Source organism: Ranitomeya imitator, chromosome 4, assembly GCF_032444005.1.
Source record: "Ranitomeya imitator isolate aRanImi1 chromosome 4, aRanImi1.pri, whole genome shotgun sequence".
NCBI lineage: Eukaryota > Metazoa > Chordata > Amphibia > Anura > Dendrobatidae > Ranitomeya > Ranitomeya imitator.
In genome coordinates this window covers 195,272,561-195,295,218 of record NC_091285.1, presented here as the reverse complement: position 1 = coordinate 195,295,218, position 22,658 = coordinate 195,272,561, and the positions used below count along the sequence as shown (strand labels likewise).

The following is a 22,658-nucleotide window of genomic DNA, read 5'->3' as shown; positions in this document are numbered from 1 at the left end:
TTTTTCAATGTAGAATTGGCTGGAATTGAGATCGGACGCCATGTCGCGTTTGGAGAGCCCCTGATGTGCCTAAACAGTAGAAATCCCCTACAAGTGACCCCATTTTGGAAACTAGACCACCCATGGAACTTATCTATATGTGTGGTGAGAACCTTGAATGCCCAAGTGCTTCACAGAAGTTTATAATGCAGAGCCGTGAAAATAAAAAATATTTTTTTTTTCCACAAAAAAGATATTGTAGCCCCCAAGTTTTTATTTTTACAAGGGTAACAAGAGAAATTGGACCCCAAAAGTTGTTGTCCAATTTGTCTTGAGTATGCTGGTACCCCATATGTGGTGGTAAACCACTGTTTGGGCGCACGGCAGAGCTCGGAAGGAAGGAGCACCGTTTTGGAATGCAGACTTTGATAGAATGGTCTGCGGGTATTATGTTGCATTTGCAGAGCCCCTGATGTACCTAACCAGTAGAAACCCTCCACAAGTGACCCCATTTTGGAAACTAGACCCCCCAAGGAACTTATCTAGATGTGTGGTGAGAACTTTGAATGCCCAAGTGCTTCACAGAAGTTTAGAATGCAGAGTCGTGAAAATAAAAAATATTTTTTTTTTTCACAAAGATTTTGTAGCCCCCAAGTTTTTATTTTCACAAGGGTAACAAGAGAAATTGGACCCCAGAAGTTGTTGTCCAATTTATCCCGAGTACGCTGATGCCCCATATGTGGGGGTAACCCACTGTTTGGGCGCACGGCAGAGCTCAGAAGGGAGGGAGCACCATTTGACTTTTTGAGCGCAAAATTGGCTGTCGTGTTTGGAGACCCCCTGATGTACCTAAACAGTGGAAACCCCCCAATTCTAGCTCCAACCCCTAACCCTAATCCCAACCTGATCCATAATCCTAATCACTAACCCTAACCATAATCACAACCCTTACCCCAAAACAACCCTAATGTCAACCCTAACCATAACCCTAATCAAAACCCTAAATCCAACACACCCCTAATCCTAATCTCAACCCTAACCTCAAACCTAACCCTAATCCCAATACACCCCTAATCACAACCCTAACCTTAACCCTAATCCCAAACCTAACCCTAATCCCAAGCGTAACCCTAATGCCAACCCTAACCCTAATACCAACCTTAATCCAAACCCTAAACCTAATCCCAGCTCTAACCCTAACTTTAGCCCCAACCCTAGCCCTAACTTTAGCCCCAACCCTAACCCTAGCCCTAAGGCTACTTTCACACTTGCGTTGTTTGGCATTCCGTCGCAATCCGTCGTTTTGGACAAGAAACGGATCCTGCAAATGTGCCCGCAGGATGCGTTTTTTGCCCATAGTATTGCCGACGGATCGTGACGGATGGCCACACGTCGCGTCCGTCGTGCACTGGATCATTTGTGTTTTAGCGGAGCGTCGGCACAAAAAAACGTTCAATGAAACGTTTTTTTGTACGTCGCATCCGCCATTTCTGACCGCGCATGCGTGGCCGTAACTCCGCCCCCTCCTCCCCAGGACATAGATTGGGCAGCGGATGCGTTGAAAAACTACAGCTGCTGCCCACGTTGTGCACAATTTTCACAACGTGCGTCGGTATGTCGGGCCGACGCATTGCGACGGCCCCGTACCGACGTAAGTGTGAAAGAAGCCTAACCCTAAATTTAGCCCCAACCCTAACCCTAAATTTAGCCCCAACCCTAACCCTAAATTTAGCCCCAACCCTACCCTTAACCTAACCCTACCCCTAACCTAACCCTACCCCTAACCTAACCCTAGCCGTAACCCTACCCCTAACCCTAACCTAACCCTACCCCTAACCTAACCCTAGCCGTAACCCTACCCCTAACTTAACCCTAGCCCTACCCCTAACCCTAACCCTACCCCTAACCCTAACCCTACCCCTAACCTAACCCTAGCCCTAACCCTAACCTAACCCTACCCCTAACCTAACCCTAGCCGTAACCCTACCCCTACCCTAACCCTACCCCTAACCCTACCCCTAACCCTACCCCTAACCCTACCCCTAACCTAACCCTAGCCCTAACCCTAACCCTACCCCTACCCTACCCCTACCCCTAACCCTAACCCTAATTTTAGCCCTAACCGCTGTTCTCCTGCCGGCCGGCAGATGGAGACAGATGGCGGGCGCACTGGGCATGCGTCCGCCATGTTCTTCTGCCGGCGGCCAGGAGGAGCAGCAAGAGGATCCAGGGACCTAGGTGAGTATGCTAGGGTCCCCGAATCCCCCTATTTCTCTGTCCTCTGATGTGCGATCACATCAGAGGACAGAGAATTACACTTTACTTTTTTTTTTTTTTTGCGGTCACCGGTAAACAGTTAATTACCGGCGATCGCAAAACAGGGGTCGCTAAAACCGACCCCCGATCATGCTCTTTGGGGTCTCGGCTACCCCAGGCAGCCGAGACCCCAAAGATTCTCCCGGTGCCGGCCGGCGGGCGCACTGCGCATGCGCCCGCCATTTTGAAGATGGCGGCGCCCACCGGGAGACACGAGGAGCATCGGGGGAGCTAGGTGAGTATTGGGGGGCCACCTGGGACCCCTTTTCTCTGTCCTCCGATGTGCGATCACATCGGAGGACAGAGAAATTAAAAAGAGATCGCTTTTTTTTTTTGCGATCGCCGGTAAACGGTTAATTACCGGCGATCGCAAATGCGGGGAGGGTTAAAAACCCCCCGAATCATGTTCTCTGGGGTCTCGGCTACCCTCGGCAGCCGAGACCCCGGAGAAAATCGGCCTGTGGGGGGCGCTATACACTTTTTCCACAGCGCCGTTAATTAACGGCGCTGTGGTTTAAGTACCCTTAGCGGCCGCCGTTAAAAGGCGTATCGGCGGTCGCTAAGGGGTTAAGGGTCACCAATCTAACCCAAGAAGAGGTGCGAAACCAGCTAAATAAGATTAAAATAGATAAATCTCCGGGTCCGGATGGCATACACCCACGAGTACTAAGAGAACTAAGTAATGTAATAGATAAACCATTATTTCTTATTTTTAGGGACTCTATAGCGACAGGGTCTGTTCCGCAGGACTGGCGCATAGCAAATGTGGTGCCAATATTCTAAAAGGGCTCTAAAAGTGAACCTGGAAATTATAGGCCAGTAAGTCTAACCTCTATTGTTGGTAAAATATTTGAAGGGTTTCTGAGGGATGTTATTCTGGATTATCTCAATGAGAATAACTGTTTAACTCCATATCAGCATGGGTTTATGAGAAATCGCTCCTGTCAAACCAATCTAATCAGTTTTTATGAAGAGGTAAGCTATAGGCTGGACCATGGTGAGTCATTGGACGTGGTATATCTCGATTTTTCCAAAGCGTTTGATACCGTGCCGCACAAGAGGTTGGTACACAAAATGAGAGTGCTTGGTCTGGGGGAAAATGTGTGTAAATGGGTTAGTAACTGGCTTAGTGATAGAAAGCAGAGGGTGGTTATAAATGGTATAGTCTCTAACTGGGTCGCTGTGACCAGTGGGGTACCGCAGGGGTCAGTATTGGGACCTGTTCTCTTCAACATATTCATTAATGATCTGGTAGAAGGTTTACACAGTAAAATATCGATATTTGCAGATGATACAAAACTATGTAAAGCAGTTAATACAAGAGAAGATAGTATTCTGCTACAGATGGATCTGGATAAGTTGGAAAATTGGGCTGAAAGGTGGCAGATGAGGTTTAACAATGATAAATGTAAGGTTATACACATGGGAAGAAGGAATCAATATCACCATTACACACTGAATGGGAAACCACTGGGTAAATCTGACAGGGAGAAGGACTTGGGGATCCTAGTTAATGATAAACTTACCTGGAGCAGCCAGTGCCAGGCAGCAGCTGCCAAGGCAAACAGGATCATGGGGTGCATTAAAAGAGGTCTGGATACACATGATGAGAGCATTATACTGCCTCTGCACAAATCCCTAGTTAGACCGCACATGGAGTACTGTGTCCAGTTTTGGGCACCGGTGCTCAGGAAGGATATAATGGAACTAGAGAGAGTACAAAGGAGGGCAACAAAATTAATAAAGGGGATGGGAGAACTACAATACCCAGATAGATTAGCGAAATTAGGATTATTTAGTCTAGAAAAAAGACGACTGAGGGGCGATCTAATAACCATGTACAGGTCCTTCTCAAAAAATTAGCATATAGTGTTAAATTTCATTATTTACCATAATGTAATGATTACAATTAAACTTTCATATATTATAGATTCATTATCCACCAACTGAAATTTGTCAGGTCTTTTATTGTTTTAATACTGATGATTTTGGCATACAACTCCTGATAACCCAAAAAACCTGTCTCAATAAATTAGCATATCAAGAAAAGGTTCTCTAAACGACCTATTACCCTAATCTTCTGAATCAACTAATTAACTCTAAACACATGCAAAAGATACCTGAGGCTTTTATAAACTCCCTGCCTGGTTCATTACTCAAAACCCCCATCATGGGTAAGACTAGCGACCTGACAGATGTCAAGAAGGCCATCATTGACACCCTCAAGCAAGAGGGTAAGACCCAGAAAGAAATTTCTCAACAAATAGGCTGTTCCCAGAGTGCTGTATCAAGGCACCTCAATGGTAAGTCTGTTGGAAGGAAACAATGTGGCAGAAAACGCTGTACAACGAGAAGAGGAGACCGGACCCTGAGGAAGATTGTGGAGAAGGACCGATTCCAGACCTTGGGGAGCCTGAGGAAGCAGTGGACTGAGTCTGGTGTGGAAACATCCAGAGCCACCGTGCACAGGTAAAGCCACTTTTGAACCATAAACAGCGGCAGAGGCGCCTGACCTGGGCTACAGAGAAGCAGCACTGGACTGTTGCTAAGTGGTCCCAAGTACTTTTTTCTGATGAAAGCAAATTTTGCATGTCATTCGGAAATCAAGGTGCCAGAGTCTGGAGGAAGACTGGGGAGAAGGAAATGCCAAAATGCCTGAAGTCCAGTGTCAAGTACCCACAGTCTGTGATGGTGTGGGGTGCCATGTCAGCTGCTGGTGTTGGTCCACTGTGTTTCATCAAGGGCAGGGTCAATGCAGCTAGCTATCAGGAGATTTTGGAGCACTTCATGCTTCCATCGGCTAAAATGCTTTATGGAGATGAAGATTTCATTTTTCAGCACGACCTGGCACCTGCTCACAGTGCCAAAACCACTGGTAAATGGTTTACTGACCATGGTATTACTGTGCTCAATTGGCCTGCCAACTCTCCTGACCTGAACCCCATAGAGAATCTGTGGGATATTGTGAAGAGAAAGTTGAGAGACGCAAGACCCAACACTCTGGATGAGCTTAAGGCCGCTATTGAAGCATCCTGGGCCTCCATAACATCTCAGCAGTGTCACAGGCTGATTGCCTCCATGCCACGCCGCATTGAAGCAGTCATTTCTGCCAAAGGATTGCCGACCAAGTATTGAGTGCATAACTGAACATTATTATTTGTTGGTTTTTTTGTTTGTTATTAAAAAACACTTTTATTTGATTGGATAGGTGAAATATGCTAATTTATTGAGACAGGTTTTTTGGGTTATCAGGAGTTGTATGCCAAAATCATCAGTATTAAAACAATAAAAGACCTGACAAATTTCAGTTGGTGGATAATGAATCTATAATATATGAAAGTTTAATTGTAATCATTACATTATGGTAAATAATGAAATTTAACACTATATGCTAATTTTTTGAGAAGGACCTGTATAAGTATATAAGGGGACAATACAAATATTTTGCTGAGGATCTGTTTATACCAAGGAAGGTGACGGGCACAAGGGGGCATTCTTTCCGTCTGGAGGAGAGAAGGTTTTTCCACCAACATAGAAGAGGATTCTTTACTGTTAGGGCAGTGAGAATCTGGAATTGCTTGCCTGAGGAGGTGGTGATGGCGAACTCAGTCGAGGGGTTCAAGAGAGGCCTGGATGTCTTCCTGGAGCAGAACAATATTGTATCATACAATTATTAGGTTCTGTAGAAGGACGTAGATCTGGGGATTTATTATGATGGAATATAGGCTGAACTGGATGGACAAATGTCTTTTTTCGGCCTTACTAACTATGTTACTATGTTACATGGGGAACTCAGGGGACATTATTAAATGTTAAGTGGACACTTAAGAAGCATTATTGTTATAGGAGCACGCAGAGTACAGTGGCCGTCAAATATGCACATGAGGCATTATCACGTTCTAGGGGCAAAATGTGGACACTGTCTTCTAGCACACTTGCACAGGACATTAATAATTTCTAGGTGTAAATTTGCCATCAAGGAGGACAAACAAGGCATTATTACTGCGTACAAGGCATAATGCTGGCATTGCTATGTCGGGCAGTAAGAGGAGCGCTGTTTTTGTGCCAATCAGCAGGTGCAGTAATCGGGACATACAGTGGGTACAGAAAGTATTCAGACCCCTTTAAATTTTTCAATCTTTGTTTCATTGCAGTTATTTGGCAAATTCAAAAAGTTAAAAAAAATTCTCATTAGTGTACACTCTGCACCCCATCTTGACTGAAAAAGTAACAGAAATGTAGAAATGTTTGCAAATTTAATAAAAAGGAAAAACTAAAATATCACATGGTCCTAAGTATTCATACCCTTTGCTCAGACACCCATATTTAGCTCACATGCTGTCCATTCCCTTGTGAGCCTCTCTGAGATGGTTCTACTCCTTCATTGGTGTCCAGCTGGGTTTAATTAAACTGATAGGACTTGATTTGGAAAGGCACACACCTGTCTATATAAGACCTCACAGCTCACAGTGTATGTCAGACCAAATGAGAATCATGAGGTCAAAGGAACTGGCCAAGGAGCTCAGAGACAGAATTGTGGTCAGACACAGATCTGGCCAAGGTTACAACAGAATGTCTGCAGTATTCAAGGTTCCTGAGCGCACAGTGGTCTCCATAATTCTTAAATGGAAGAAGTTTGGGACCACCAGAAGTCTTCCTAGACCTGGCCGTCCAGCCAAACTGAGCAATCGTGGGAGAAGAGCCTTGGTGAGACAGGTAAAGAAGAACCCCAAGATTTATGTGGCACTGTGGCAGAGATGCAGTAGGGAGATAGGAGAAAGTTCCACAAAGTCAACTATCACTGCAGCCCTCCACCAGTCGGGCCTTTATGGCAGAGTGGTCCCACGGAAGTTTCTCCTCAGTGCAAGACATATGAAAGCCAGGACAGAGTTTGCTAAAAAACACATGAAGGACTCCCAGACTATGAGAAATAAATATTCTATGGTCTGATCAGAAGAAGATAGACCTTTTTGGTGATAATTCTAAGCGGTATGTGTGGAGGAAATCTGGCACTGCTCATCACCTGCCCAATACAATCCCAACAGTGAAACATGGTGTTGGCAGCATCATGCTATGGGGGTGTTTTTCAGCTGCAGGGACAGGACAACTGGTTGACATTGAAGGAAACATGAATGCGGCCAAGTACAGAGATATCCTGTATGAAAACCTCTTCCAGAGTGCTCTGGACCTCAGACTTGGCTGAAGGTTCACATTCCAACAAGACAATGAACCTAAGCACACAGATAAAATAACAAAGGAGTGGCTTCTGAACAACTCTGTGACCATTCTTCTTGACTGGCCCATCCAGAGCCCTGGCCTAACCCCAATTGAGCATCTCTGTAGAGACCTGAAAATGGCTGTGCACCAACGTTCACCATCCAACCTGACGGAACTGGAGAGTATCTGCAAGGAAGAATGGCAGAGGATCACCAAATGTGAAAAACTTTTTGCATCATTCCCAAGAAGACTCATGACTGTACTAGCTCAAAAGGGTGCTTCTACTCAATTCTGAGCAAAGGGTCTGAATACTTATGACCATGTGATATTTCAGCTTTTCTCTTTTACTAAGTTTGCAAAAATGTCTACATTTCTGTTTTTTTTTCAGTCAAGATGGGGTGCAGAGTGTACATTGATGAGAAAAAAATGAACTTTTTTGAATTTACCAAATGGCTGCAATGAAAAAAAAAGGGGAACATTTAAAGAGGTCTGAATACTTTCCGTACCCCCTGTATACAGCAGCAGAAGCTCATCATTCGGATATCAGCAGTATTGTCTGATTGTGCAGGTTGGGAATAGATGGTGATGGGGCAGGAAAGTCAAATGTGTCTTTGTTGTAATCTCTGCAGCCGAGTCCTGGCTGGAAGAACTTGTCCTGTCGTTCTGGGCCAGATGGAAAAGTGAATGACTCCACCAGAAAGAACGTCATCTGTAGCTCACTATAATTGTACTGTAATATCCTATATGATCTGCGGACTGGTATCTACTACTATATCAGCACCAAATGCGATAATATCAGTATTGTTTTTTTTATAGAGGTTTATTTTAAGTAATACCATTATCATCTACTGAGGTTTCCCTGTGCCCACAATTAAGGTTCCCCAGTATGGTTGTAATCAGGGTTAGGCTACTTTCACACTAGCGTCGGAATCTCCCCGTCGCAATGCGTCGGGGAGAGATTCCGACGCTAGCGTTTAGCGCATTGCACAATGGAGGCAGCGGATGCATTTCTCCGGCGCATCCGCTGCCCCATTGTAAGGTGCGGGGAGGTGGGGGCGGAGTTCCGGCTGCGCATGTGCGGTCGGAAAAAGCGGTCCGTCAGGAGCAAAAAACGTTACATGTAGCGTTTTTTGCTCCCAACGGTCCGCAGAAGCAAGACGCATCCGTCGCTCGACGGATGCGACGTGTGGCAATCCGTCGCAAATGCGTCGTCAATACAAGTCTATGGGGAAAAAAACGCATCCTGCAAGCACTTTTGCAGGATGCGTTTTTTCTGCAAAACGATGCATTGTGACGGATTGCAGAAAACGCTAGTGTGAAAGTAGCCTTACCTGGTTAGAGGCCCACTCAGATGTTTCGCCTCTCCTGAGCTAAACCCCTACCTATACCTCTGAGTAGAACATTGAGTTGGTCAGTCATTGTTTACTTTCATCCATATCACTAATTTAATGAAACTGTACTAATTACTGCTAAGCTCAGGTGAGGAGACCAAGACATTATGGTTTAAACTTGGGAAAATCACAAAAATAAATTGGTCTCACATCTTGCTGTACCTGTGTTTTTTTTTTCACCAAAAACACAGCAAAAACTGATTAGCAGCATTTTTGCACTTACTCGTTGCTTTTTATGGGTGAAAGATTGCTGCAAAAACGCTGAAAGAAGTGACATGCTGCAGATTTTAGTAGCATTTTTCAAATTCAGTCAGGAGAAAAAATCAATTGTGTGCACAAGATTTTTTGAAATCACATAGCTTTTGCTGGTACTGTAAAAATCAGCTTTTAATTTGCGTAAAAAGTAGCAATATGTGAACATAGCCTAAGGCTACTTTCACACTTGCGTTGTGTGACGTACGTACGTCACAATGCGTCGTTTTGGAGAAAAAACGCATCCTGCAAAGTTGCCCGCAGGATGCGTTTTTTCTCCATAGACTTGCATTAGCCGACGCATTGCGACGTATCGCCACATGTCGCATCTGTCATGCGACGGATGCGTCGTGTTTTGGCGGACCCTCGGCAAAAAAAACCTTACATGTAACTTTTTTTGTGCGTCGAGTCCGCCATTTCCAACCGCGCATGCGCGGCCGGAACTCCCCCTCCTCCCCGGACCTTATAATGGGGCAGCAGATGCGTTGAAAAACTGCATCCGCTGCCCCCGTTGTTCATTTTTTTTGCAACCTGCGTCGGTACGTCGGGCTGACGCTAGTGTGAAAGTAGCCTAAGAAGGGCATTAATTTTGTTTCAAAATCATCACAGAAGGGGATTCTTTACTGTTAGAGCAGAATAATTTACAACTCTCTGTCACACAATATTAAGATGTCTGATTCATTGAACAGGAAAAAGAACGACCTGAATGCCTTTCTTGAAAAACATAATTTAACACATTATAGGTAGTAGATCTTCATGTTGTACAATAACTCAATTCAGTAAATCAACTATTAAACGTACAAAACTAATAAGCAAACTCTTGATGACAGGTTTGACTTTGTGTCCACATAAGAAATATGCAACTTTCATATTGTGTTATATGGATGCCACAATGAGAACAACCCTTTCTCACTCTTAATGTCTACCCTTGTATATACTCACCACCGGTTCTGGCTCCATTCCAGCAGTGTCGGCACTCGCGTTCCCAGGCTCACCTGCGGTTTCTTTGTAATGTGAGCCCAATCAGCACTGGCGTTACTATCTCCTCCTTCAGTCCCAGCTCCCATTTCCTCTTATGTATATGTTTGAATGCAGGAACAGTGACGCCAGCGCTGATTGGGTGCAGGGCTGACGGGACAAAACAATCTCCTGTGAGCCTCGGGAACGCAAGTGGTGACACTGCTGGAACAGCACAGACACCGGAGATGACTATGGGTGTTTTTATTTTAATGGGGCGTTAAACATTCAGAGTGAGAAGTGGTTGTCCTAGTATTGAACAACTCCTTTAGGTATTCCTGTGTTCCTCTTTGATGTACGGTATATGTTTTGGAAAATGGAAAATCTAATGATGTGGTTTTTCAATAAAAATTAACTGATTTTTTTAAAAAATAAGCAAACTCTTGCCTGAATTTTGTCGCACCATCCAGCGAAGTACCTGAAGGTCTGCACAGACATCCCAACATGGGTCTTCAGAGCCAGTGTGTACACTGCTCCCGAATCTAAAGCTTCAATGGTGGCTAATTCTTCTTGATGCTCTTCCATAAGATCTGCAAGTCTAGCGTTCCAATAAAATGTGCAGTTACTAGGAACCATAGTCAGAAAATGACACATGCATTGGTAAAATAACGGTTTCTAATATGAGCAAGTCGTCTGCACAAAAGACCAGTGTGGGCGGATCATGAGAAATCAGACAAATAAAAAAGATTTTTATATGCAATTTTTCTTTATCTGATCACAAAAAAAATATGGAGACTAATGTGTCTGCAAATGAAATGGGCAGGGAAGACTGCTGTGGTTTGTGGAAAAGACAGGAGAGTGCAGGCCAAAACTTTTACTTTCAGAGACAGTGAATATTATGAATGTTGGGTCTCATCTAACTCCTTTAGAGGAGGACAAAAGCCTCAAGCAATATATAAGGCCTGTCTCGCATGTCTAGTTGAGCTACAGAGCAATCTTTAACACTGCGTATTTTGGAGCTGCTCCTAGACTATGATTTGTCCTTTCATGTACTAATAAATTAATAGCGATATACCGAACCAAAGGTTGTGACGCACGCACTCACCTGTACAGTAATCTCCCCCTATCTCGAGCATTCATTTTTCCCCATTCCCCATTCTCAAAGGCTTCTTTTGCTGCTGCCACAGCCTTGTCTACATCCGCTACAGAGCAATAAGAGACTTTACATAACACCTAGAACCAAACAGAGATGTACATATATTCATAAATCAAGATTACCAAACATCTGCACACAACGTTTACCTAATTACACAGTGTGGATTTAGATTTCTTTTTTTACTAATATACTGTATGTATTATATAAATAAGAAAACAAGCATACTTACAGATCCATCTGTCGGATTAATAGTGTCATATGTTTTCCCACTGTCAGAATCCGCAAACTGCCCATTAATAAAACACTGGTATGGCATTTTCACAGTCATATTGTTCACATTTAATGTAGACTGTAGATAAAAGGAATAAATAGACAAGACAAGGCAGTTTATTAATATACACCGATGTGTTAAAGAGACAGATTTACTTGCTGTGTAGATTAGCAAAGTGATTTTATTTGCTTTACATGGGTATTCCCATCTCCAAGAGCCTGTCTCAATAAGTAGTAGGTGTAATAATATTAGCAAATACCTCCAATTAGAAATGTAGTATAGTTCTTACCTCATGTGCAGGACCTTAGGTATCCATGGTTACGACCACTAACAACGAACGGTCACTATATGAGTGGTCATAACCACGGCTACCTAAACTAGCTCTTCATTTGGGTTTTTAAAAACATTCATATGTCCTGTAAACACTCATATGGCCCTTTTTTACATTTCCATTCTATAGTGGAGTTACTTACATAATCTATGACAATTTCTTCTTTATCTTCTCCCCGGAATTTCCTTACTGCCATCTGTATAAAGTCTTGGAATGTGGTGGCCATGTAGACATCTTCATTCTGTAACTCTAAGCCAGCGCATTTCTGTTTGATCTCTTCCACTAATCTGTACATAAAAGAAAATGTAGCACTTTAATATTACAATGATCGATATAATGCCACTCTCATCCGTTCCTCCTGCTTTCTTGCAGCCATTATGTTATCATTGTTTCAGTGCTGTGTTTTGTAAAGAATTGCTGCCATATGTTTGTTACAATATAGTTTATTGATTTTTTTTTTTTTTAAATGAGAGAAACGCCTATAACAAAGGCAAAATAGAAGTTTAACAGGCTGGTAGCTTACAAGCAAATATAGAACATATCCCAAATTAACAATCTTAAAGTGGTACTCTGGGGAGAAAAATCCACATTTTGTCATTAAGGCTAGGTTCACATTGCGTCAAGTACATGGCGTTAAACGGATTCGTTAAACGCATGTACAGAAAAGGAGCCAAAATATGTAAAAATTCGTCGTCACGGTAACGCTAGCGTTAACGCATGTGATCGCGTTTTTTCTTTTTGATGTCCGTTACGAAGTATCCGTTTGGCTGCGTTTGTCACTGTCAATAAAGTTGTTCTTTTTTTTTTTTCCCTTTTGTCACTGTCGGGTGTGGGCACAGACTCATTCTCCATTTTGAAAGCATTGAGTGAACTTCTGCTAGCAAGATGTTTTTGTCTGAGCTTGTTAGATTTCGCTTGATGCGGTTGCGACTTCGGCAGAGAAAGCGTAGTTCTCAAAGGAGATATTGGATCCACGAAGTGAATTTCTTGCGGAATACATATGGTGCCTTTCACACCCTGTATGTGCAGCTTCGGGATCATCCCTTCAAATTCCAACGCTATCTACGGATGTCCATTGAGACCTTTGATGTTCTGCTCTCACATGTGAAGGATGAGATACATCATCATCGCAGCACTTTTCGTGAAAGCATCTGTGCGGAGCAACGTTTAGTAGTGACTGTGAGGTAATTATACATTTTTTTTTTATCATTCTATTAACAAAGACTAGATCTCGGTATCGTGTGGCCTAATGTTCATTTAGCAATTGTATATTCTATTGTAACTAGCCTTTTAGATGATCATTAAAATCCTAATTTTTTTTTCTTTTTGAATGTCGACAGATATCTGGCTACCGGAGAATCTTTTGCGTCACTGCATTATCAGTTTAGACTTGGGAAGTCAACAATTTGCCAACTTGTTCGGGAAACTTATGATGCCATTTGGAACAACTTGCGACCACTTGTGCTACCAACACCAACATCAGAAATGTGGCTAGCGATTTCCCAACAGTTCGAGGATGTGGCTAATTTCCCCAATTGTATTGGTGCCGTGGACGGCAAGCACATTCGGATTCAGAAACCTGCGCATAGTGGATCCCTCTACTATAACTATAAGAAATACTTTTCTATAGTATTGATGGCGATTGCGGATGCCAGGTACCGTTTTGTTGCTGTGGATATTGGTGCTTATGGCCGGACTAACGATTCCAGAGTCTTCAGAGACTCCAACATGGGCCGATGTTTGTACAGCCAAAGTTTCAACATACCCTCATCACGACCTCTTCCGGGGACCGAAGGCCCAAGTTTGCCTTATGTTTTAGTTGGTGATGAGGCGTTCCAACTCGGACAAAATCTCCTCAAGCCGTACTCAAGCCGTAGTCTAGACTCCACCAGGCGCATTTTTAATTATCGCTTGAGCCGGGCAAGACGTTATGTGGAGTGTGCCTTTGGGATTTTGACATTAAAATGGCGGATTTTACTAACCTGCATGCAACTGCAACCAGAAAATGTGGACCGTGTTGTGAAGGCGTGCATCTGTCTGCATAATTTTGTGGCGAGACATGAACCCCAGGTGGTAGACCCCGATGATTGTGAGTCGAACCTCATTAGCATTGAATCGAATGCAGTTCGGTCTACAGCACAAATAATGAGGATTCGTGATCAATTTGCACATTACTTCACACATGAAGGCCATGTTCCATGGCAAGACAGATACGTGTGAAAATAATTTAAAGTCTTCCTGATGTCGTGTAAAAAGTTACGTTATGTCGTGTAAAAAGTTATGTTGTTTAACCTGATGTCGTGTAAAAAGTTACCTTATGTCGTGTAAAAAGTTATGTTGTGTTAAAAGTTTAAGTAATACAAGAATCTTAAATTTGAAACAGTTTACTAAATGGTTATGGATTTTGCCAACAAACTGTTGGTAGACAGGTTTAACATATGATATCCCATAGGGATGAAAACCAAAGGAAAATTGAAATAAAAAAAAAAAAATGAAAAAACAAAACTTGCAACGCGGTAATTGCACTTGGCTGGGGACACTGAACTGTACTAAAGACTTTGGTACTGCACGGGCGTATTGTCTGCCCAACTGTATGATGGACTGCTACATTGTCTATGAGGTTCCATGCTCGTTTCACCCCGGCCTCTATATTGAGGGTTGTAGGCCGGCATGTCCATTCTTCTTGTTCCCGATGGAGCGGGTTCCTGGGGGCCCACAAATTCCTCAAGAAGGTCGTTCAGTCTTTGTCTAAACATAAGGTTTCTATGTGCCGGGATATTTTGTGCTACAGGCACATAGGATAAGAAAGGTAGCTTCCACTCATTAGCAGAGTATACAGACTCGCGGGCTTGCAGCTCGGTAATTTCCCGCCTCAGGTCTTTGAGCTCACTGCGACACATGTCCTCTACCCGTTGCAGTCCATCGACGATAATTGCATCAGCTTCATCTTTTTGTGATGCTCGCTTGCGTCCACGCTGTGATTGCAACCGGGCACTCACACCTGCAGCAAGAGTGCTTCTATCCACAGATCGTGGCTCGCTGATGCCAGACACATCTTCAGGTTGGGTTGGTTCCACTGGAGAAGGCTCCAGTTCCTCTGCCGGTCTAGGCGCAGCGGTACTGCATATCGTGCTGTAAAACCACAAAAAAAAAATTAATTATTTTCCTTTAAACAAATATGTCTCGCACACAGACCTATTTCTACTTACGAGCGCTGAGACAATGTTTTTTGAAGGAAGAGCAATTGGTCGTAATGCACATACGGTGTCACCCGTTTGCCACCTGATCCGCTTGGTGCATTCTGACTGTTCCGGTAGTCACGAACAAAGCGATCGCGGATGGACTTCCAACGGGTATGGACAGCATCGGCTTTAAATTAAAAAAATATATATATATAAAAATAGTAGATAGATAGTTTGAAGATATATGAAAAATTGTTCATAGTTTTTTACGATAGTTGATATATAAATAGTATATAGATAGTTGTTAGATAATAGAGAAATAGTTTAGAAATAGTGTATAGATAGATATATAGTGTACAGATAGTTGATAATAAAAGAGATAGATAGCAGACAACAAGTGGATAGGTTGATAGGATAGAAATTTTTTTTTTATTTTTTCACATTTTTCGATGTAACGTCACCAATATTTACCAATTTTTTTCTTTGAGGTTGTCGACTTCTCCATGTATCGGGGATCAAAGTGACAGATAATTTGATCCCACAACTTGCGGTTCTTCACAATGTCATGGTGGGAGCTGTCGCTCTGGTCCCATATGGAGGGGTTGGCTTCCACAAGGTTGATCAGTGTCTCGTTGTGAATAGTCAATGGCTCTTCGTCAACGACAATCCTTTTTTTTTTGGTCGCTGACTTGGACTATGTAAACACAAAACGTTATGTTGATAGTGTCAATTTCACTGGATGCCCATATTCATATATACAGAGATAGATGGATAGATAGATAGATACATAGATATAGCGATAGATACATAGATATAGATAGATACACAGATATAGCGATAGATAGATACATAGATATAGCGATAGATACATAGATATAGCGATAGATACATAGATATAGATAGATACATAGATATAGCGATAGATAGATACATAGATATAGCGATAGATAGATACATAGATATAGATAGATAGATACATAGATATTGATAGATACATAGATGTAGCGATAGATAGTTTATAGATATAGTAGATAGAAAGTGAATAGATAGATTGTTGATAAATATTGGATAGAATATTTCTAGTTTTATATTTACCACTGGCAGTTGTGGCGACGACAGGCGGCTAGGGACCTTCTTTCTTTTGTGTCCACCGTGTGCCACAACCTATTGTGTATGTAAAATGAAAAAAAAATTAACATTTATTGGATCAATAAATTTATGCCTGAAAAATTCAAAATGTGTGCTATGTACCTTTGTGGTTTTTGCCTGTTTTTTGGGGGGAGGTCTAGCAGCCTCGGGCTCAGAAGACTCCTATTCACAATAAAAACATGATTTTTATTACGTGCTTAGCTCAATACAATGGAGTTTCACACAACATTATTGTGGTTTTTTAAAGTGCAAGCCTACTGATTGCGATGAAAACACCGCTGACACGCTGCTGCTGCTGCTGACATCAGTATCCGACATCTGCGTGCAACAAAGCAATACGTTTTTAGTATACACACATCCGACGGATATTACAGACTCCCATGATGTATACAGAGATATATAATATATAGAAATATACTTACATTTCCTGTGATCTCTTGCAACACTCTGTCACGTGCAGTAGGCCTCAGGAGAAATGTGTGGGTGGGATACTCCTCATTTGGCCGAAATCACATTTCCTGTCACATGACCACATGTGACCACCCTCAAACGCTATTAAAACGTGTGGTCCTATTTGGAAATTTTTCATGATTTGCGTCTGACTGCGTTTGCCATAGCCTTCTATGGCAGAATGAACGCTTCCGTTAGTATTGCGTTAGCTTGGCCGGACCCGAAAATGCTGCAAGCCGCGTTCAAGGTCCGTCAGAAAAAAAACGTTATGTGACAAACGCATACCAATTTAGGGATGCGTCACGATGCGTCAGACAATGCAAGTCTATGGGCGCGTTAGTATGTGCGTTACATTGCGTTTTTACTACTTAAAAACGTGTCCGTTAGACGGACTCACCTAGCGCAATGTGAACCTAGCCTTACTACTACTGACAGTATGGATGCTGCTCCCGAGTGCTCCACCTCATTTTTGGGACACTTAGTCACACAAAAGGGGGGCATGGCTTACTTCTTTTACCTTATAAAAGTCAGCCCCCGGGCCAACTTCATGTATGTATATTTGATCTCCCCCATTCCTATCTCTATATTGTTGTGACTCATATGTCATATAAAAGCTGTAACGAGCACAGAACAAGTATGTGTATTGTTATGGCTAATTTTGCACTCTCTTCCTTTTTTTTCCCTCTGGGTCTTACGTAGCGCCTCATGGCTCTCTCCCTGCTTACACTGTGCGTCCTCCATGCTCTGCCATGTCACATACAATCTGTGAGTGAGCGTTGGCGATTTACCAGGGCAAGCAGACAGGGAGGCATGAGGAAAGACGAATAAAGAAGCAGGGAGATAGCATAAAAGAGTTAAAACCGCGCACACACTCGATTTGTGCTTCTTTGTAGCTCTACTTTGACATATGAGCCACAATACAAGACAGCAGAGAAAGGGAGAAGAAACATCATACATGCGCACAGATGATGCTTGGTCAGGGGTGGAGCAATTTTTGGTGTGATCACCCTTATCTTTCAGAATGGCATCAATTCTTTTATGAACACTTGAACAAAGTCAGGGATTTTTTAGGCTCATAACCAGGTGTATGAGTAACCGATTCTACTAAACAGGTGATAATGATCATCAGTTTCATATGTAGGTTGAAACATAGTCATTAATTTAAGCAGTAACAACTGTGTAGGAGGCTTAAACTGGGTGAGGAACAGACAAACTCTGCTACAAAGGAGAGGCTGTGGAATATAGAACATACACCATGGCAAGACTGAGCACAACAATAAGGCCACGGTCACACTTGCGAGAAACTCGCACAAGTCTCGCGCCTCAATACCCAGCACTGCCGCCGGCATTCAGTCCGGAGCGCTCAGCTGCATAGAAATACATGCAGCTGAGCGCTCCGGTCCTGAGTGTCGGCGACAGTGCTGGGCATTGAGACGCGAGACTCGTGTGAGTTTCTCACAAGTGTGACCCCGGCCTAAGACACAAAGTAGGTATACTGCAATCGCATGGCCTCTCCTAGGCAAACATTTTAACCCCTTCCCGACCCATGACGCCACGTAGGCGTCATGAAAGTCGGTGTCAATCTGACCCATGACGCCTATGTGGGGTCATGGAAAGATCGCGTCCCTGCAGATCGGGTGAAAGGGTTAACTCCAACTTCACCCGATCTGCAGGGACAGGGGGAGTGGTAGTTCAGCCCAGGGGGGGGGGGTGGCTTCACCCCCCCGTGGCTATGATCGTTCTGATTGGCTGTTGAAAGTGAAACTGCCAGTCAGAGCGATTTGTAATATTTCACCTAAAGAACTGGTGAAATATTACAATCCAACCATGGCCGATGCTGCAATATCATCGGCCATGGCTGGAAAAACTGATGTGGATTCGTAGCAGTTTTCCATCAGCTTTATAGTTCCATGTAAACCTATGGAAAACCAAATCCGCTGTGCCCATGGTGCGCAAAATACCGCGCGGGAACGCTGTGTTGTATTTTCCGCAGCATGTCAATTCTTTGTGCAGATTCCGTGGCGTTTTACACCTGTTCCTCAATAGGAATCCGTAGGTGAAATCTGCACAAAAAACACTGGAAATCCACGGTAAATCCGCAGGTAAAATGCAGTGCCTTTTACCCACGGATTTTTCAAAAATGGTTTGGAAAAATCTCACACGAATCCGCAACGTGGGCACATAACCTTAGGGTTAGGGTTGGAATTAGAGTTAGGGTTGGAATTAGAGCTAGGGTTGGAAATAGGGTTAAGATTAGGCTTGTGGTTAGAGTTATGGTTAGGGGTGTGTTGGGGTTAGGGTTGTGGTTAGGGGTGTGTTGGGGTTAGGGTTTGGAATAGGTTTAGGTTTATGGTTAGGGTTGGGATTAGGGTTAGGGGTGTGTGGGGTTAGGGCTGGGTTAGGGTTGTGATTAGGGTTATGGCTAGAGTTGAGATTAGGGTTAGTGTTGGAGTTAAAATTGAGGGGTTTCCACTGTTTAGGCACAACAGGGGTCTCCAAACGCAACATGGCGCCACCATTGATTTCAGCCAATCTTGCATTCAAAAAGTCAAATGGTGCTCCCTCCCTTCCGAGCTCCGACATGCGCCAAAACAGTGGTTTACCCCCACATATGGGGTACCAGCATACTCAGGACAAACTGCAATACAAATATTGGGGTCCAATTTCTCCTGCTACCCTTGTGAAAATAAAACACTGCTTGCTAAAACATCATTTTTGAGGAAAGAAAAATTATTTTTTTATTTTCACGGCTCTGTGTTATAAACTTCTGTGAAGCACTTGGGGGTTCAAAGTGCTCACCACATATCTAGATAAGTTCCTTTGGGGGTCTAGTTTCCAAAATAGAGTTACTTGTGGGGGGTTTTACTGTTTAGACACATCAGGGGCTCTGCAAATGCAACGTGACGCCCGCAGACCATTCCATCAAAGTCTGCATTTCAAAACGCCACTACTTCCCTTCCGACCCTCGACGTGTGCCCAATCAGTAGTTTACCCCCACATATGGGGTACCAGCATACTCAGTGCAAACTGGGCAACAACTATTGGGGTCCAATTTCTCCTGTTACCCTTGTGAAAATAAAAAATTGCTTGCTAAAACATCATTTTGAGGAAAGAAAAATTATTTTTTTATTTTCACGGCTCTGCGTTGTAAACTTCTGTGAAGCACTTGGGGGTTCAAAGTGCTCACCACATATCTAGATAAGTTCCTTGGGGGGTCTAGTTTTTAAAATGGGGTCACTTGTGGCTCTGCAAACGTAACATCAGAGGTGTATCTAGGGTTTCTGGCACCCGGGGCAAGAATTCATTTCGGCGCCCCCCCCCCCCAAGGACATATGCCCCCGTCAGCCCCATCATTGTCGTCTCCTCCCCCACCATCCCCATCATTGCCCTCTCCCCGTCAGCCCCATCACTGCCCTCTCCTCCTCCACCATCCCCATCATTGCTCTCTCCCCATCAGCCACATCATTGCCCTCTCCTCCTCCCCCATCCCCATAATTGCTCTCTCCCCATCATTGCCCTATCCTCCCCCCCCCCACACACACACCATTCACTTCTCTGCACATTCGCAGCTTTTCTGTGTCGGCTGTCAGCTTGACAGTCGGCACAGAGAACAGCTGACTCCCAGACAGGGGGCGGCAGAATGCAGCCGCCAGGGGAGACACTGCGGACCGCCGCATTAGGCGGCTCGACTGCGCCCTCCTGCCGGCTGCGCCCGGGGCACATGCCCCGGCTGCCCCCCCCTGGATATGCCACTGCATAACATGATGCCCGCAGACCATACCATCAAAGTCTGCATTCCAAAACGTCACTACTTCCCTTCTTAGCCCCGACGTGTGCCCAAACAGTGGTTCCCCCCCACATATGGGGTATCAACGTACTCAGGACAAACTGGACAACAACTTTTGGGGTCCAATTTCTCCTGTTACTCTTGTGAAAATAAAAAATTGCGGGTTAAAAAATAATTTTTGAGGAAAGAAAAATGATTTTTTATTTTCACGGCTCTGCGTTATAAACTTCTGTGAAGCACTTGGAGGTTTAAAGTGGTCACCGCACATCTAGGTTAGTTCCATGGGAGGTATAGTTTCCAAAATGGGGTCATATGTGGGGGAGCTCCAATGTTTAGGCACACAGGGGCTCTCCAAACGTGACATGGTGTCTGCTAACGATTGGAGCTAATTTTTCATTCAAAAAGTCAAATGGCGCTCCTTCCCTTCCAAGCCCTGCCGTGTGCCCAAACAGTGGTTTACCCCCAGATGTGAGGTATCAGTGTACTCAGGAGAAATTGCCCAATAAATTTTAGGATCCATCTTATCCTGTTGCCCATGTGGAAATGAACAAATTGAGGCTAAAATAAATTTTTTGTGAAAAAAAAGTACTTTTTCATTTTTACGGATCAATTTGTGAAGCACCTGGGGGTTCAAAGTGCTCACTATGCATCTAGATAAGTTCCTTGGGGGGTCTAGTTTCTAAAATGGGGTCACATGTGGGGGAGCTCCAATGTTTAGGCATACAGGGGCTCTCCAAACGCGACATGGTGTCCGCTAACGATTGGAGCTAATTTTTCATTCAAAAGTCAAATAGTGCTCCTTCCTTTCTGAGCCTTGCCGTGTGCACAAACAGTGGTTTGTGACCACATATGAGGTATCGGTGTACTCAGGAGAAATTTCCCAACACATTTTAGGATCCATTTTATCCTGTTGCCCATGTGGAAATGAACAAATTGAGGCTAAAAGAAATTTATTGTGAAAAAAAAGTACTTTTTCATTTTTACGGATCAATCTGTCAAGCACCTGGGGGTTCAAAGTGCTCACTATGCATCTAGATAAGTTCCTTAGGGGGTCTAGTTTCCAAAATGGGGTCACATGTGGGGGAGCTCCAATGTTTAGGCACACAGGGGCTCTCCAAACGCGACATGGTGTCCGCTAAAGATTGGAGCCAATTTTTCATTGAAAAAGTCAAATGGCGCTCCTTCCCTTCCGAGCCCTGTCGTGCGCCCAAACAGTAGTTCCCCCCCCCCCCCCCCCACATATGGGGTATCGACGTACTCAGGACAAATTGTACAATTGTGAAAAAAAAGTACTTTTTCATTTTTACGGATCAATTTGTCAAGCACCTGGGGGTTCAAAGTGTTCACTATGCATCTAGATAAGTTCCTTGGGGGGTCTAGTTTCCAAAATGGGGTCACATGTGGGGGAGCTCCAATGTTTAGACACACAGGGGCTCTCCAAACGCGACATGGTGTCCGCTAAAGATTGGAGCCAATTTTTCATTGAAAAAGTCAAATGGCGCTCCTTCCCTTCCGAGCCCTATCGTGCGCCCAAACAGTAGTTACCCCCCACATATGGGGTATCGACGTACTCAGGACAAATTGTACAATAACTTTTGGTGTCCAGTTTCTCTTTTTACGTTTGGGAAAATAAAAAAATTGTTGCTAAAAGATCATTTTTGTGACTAAAAATTTAAATGTTCATTTTTTCCTTCCATGTTGCTTCTGCTGCTGTGAAGCACCTGAAGGGTTAATAAACTTCTTGAATGTGGTTTTGTGCACCTTGAGGGGTGCAGTTTTTAGAATGGTGTCACTTTTGGGTATTTTCAGCCATATAGACCCCTCAAACTGACTTCAAATGTGAAGTGGTCTCTAAAAAAAATGGTTTAGTAAATTTTGCTGTAAAAATGAGAAATCGCTGGTCAACTTTTAACCCTTATAACTTCCTAGCAAAAAAAAATTTTGTTTCCAAAATTGCGCTGATGTAAAGTAGACATGTGGGTAATGTTATTTATTAACTATTTTGTGTCACATAACTCTCTCTTTTAACAGAATAAAAATTCAAAATTAGAAAATTGCGAAATTTTCAAAATTTAAGCCAAATTTCCATTTTTTTAACAAATAAACACAAAAATTATCGACCTAAATTTACCACTAACATGAAGCCCAATATGTCACAAAAAACAATCTCAGAACCGCTAGGATTCTTTGAAGCGTTCCCGAGTTATTACCTCATAAAGG

General features: G+C 43.5%; 1 protein-coding gene across 1 annotated transcript in view; it reads right to left on the bottom strand.

The window, feature by feature from the left end:
- The window catches only part of ALDH1L2 (aldehyde dehydrogenase 1 family member L2), a 109,757-nt gene that overhangs the window by 36,465 nt on the left and 50,634 nt on the right, over positions 1 to 22,658 (bottom strand). The window contains exons 10-13 of the mRNA XM_069764215.1: positions 12,013 to 12,157; positions 11,498 to 11,617; positions 11,218 to 11,345; positions 10,560 to 10,710 (exon numbers count right to left, since the gene is read on the bottom strand). Coding sequence (XP_069620316.1) covers positions 10,560 to 10,710; positions 11,218 to 11,345; positions 11,498 to 11,617; positions 12,013 to 12,157 — 544 coding nt within the window. The remainder of the gene's footprint in view (positions 1 to 10,559; positions 10,711 to 11,217; positions 11,346 to 11,497; positions 11,618 to 12,012; positions 12,158 to 22,658) is intronic.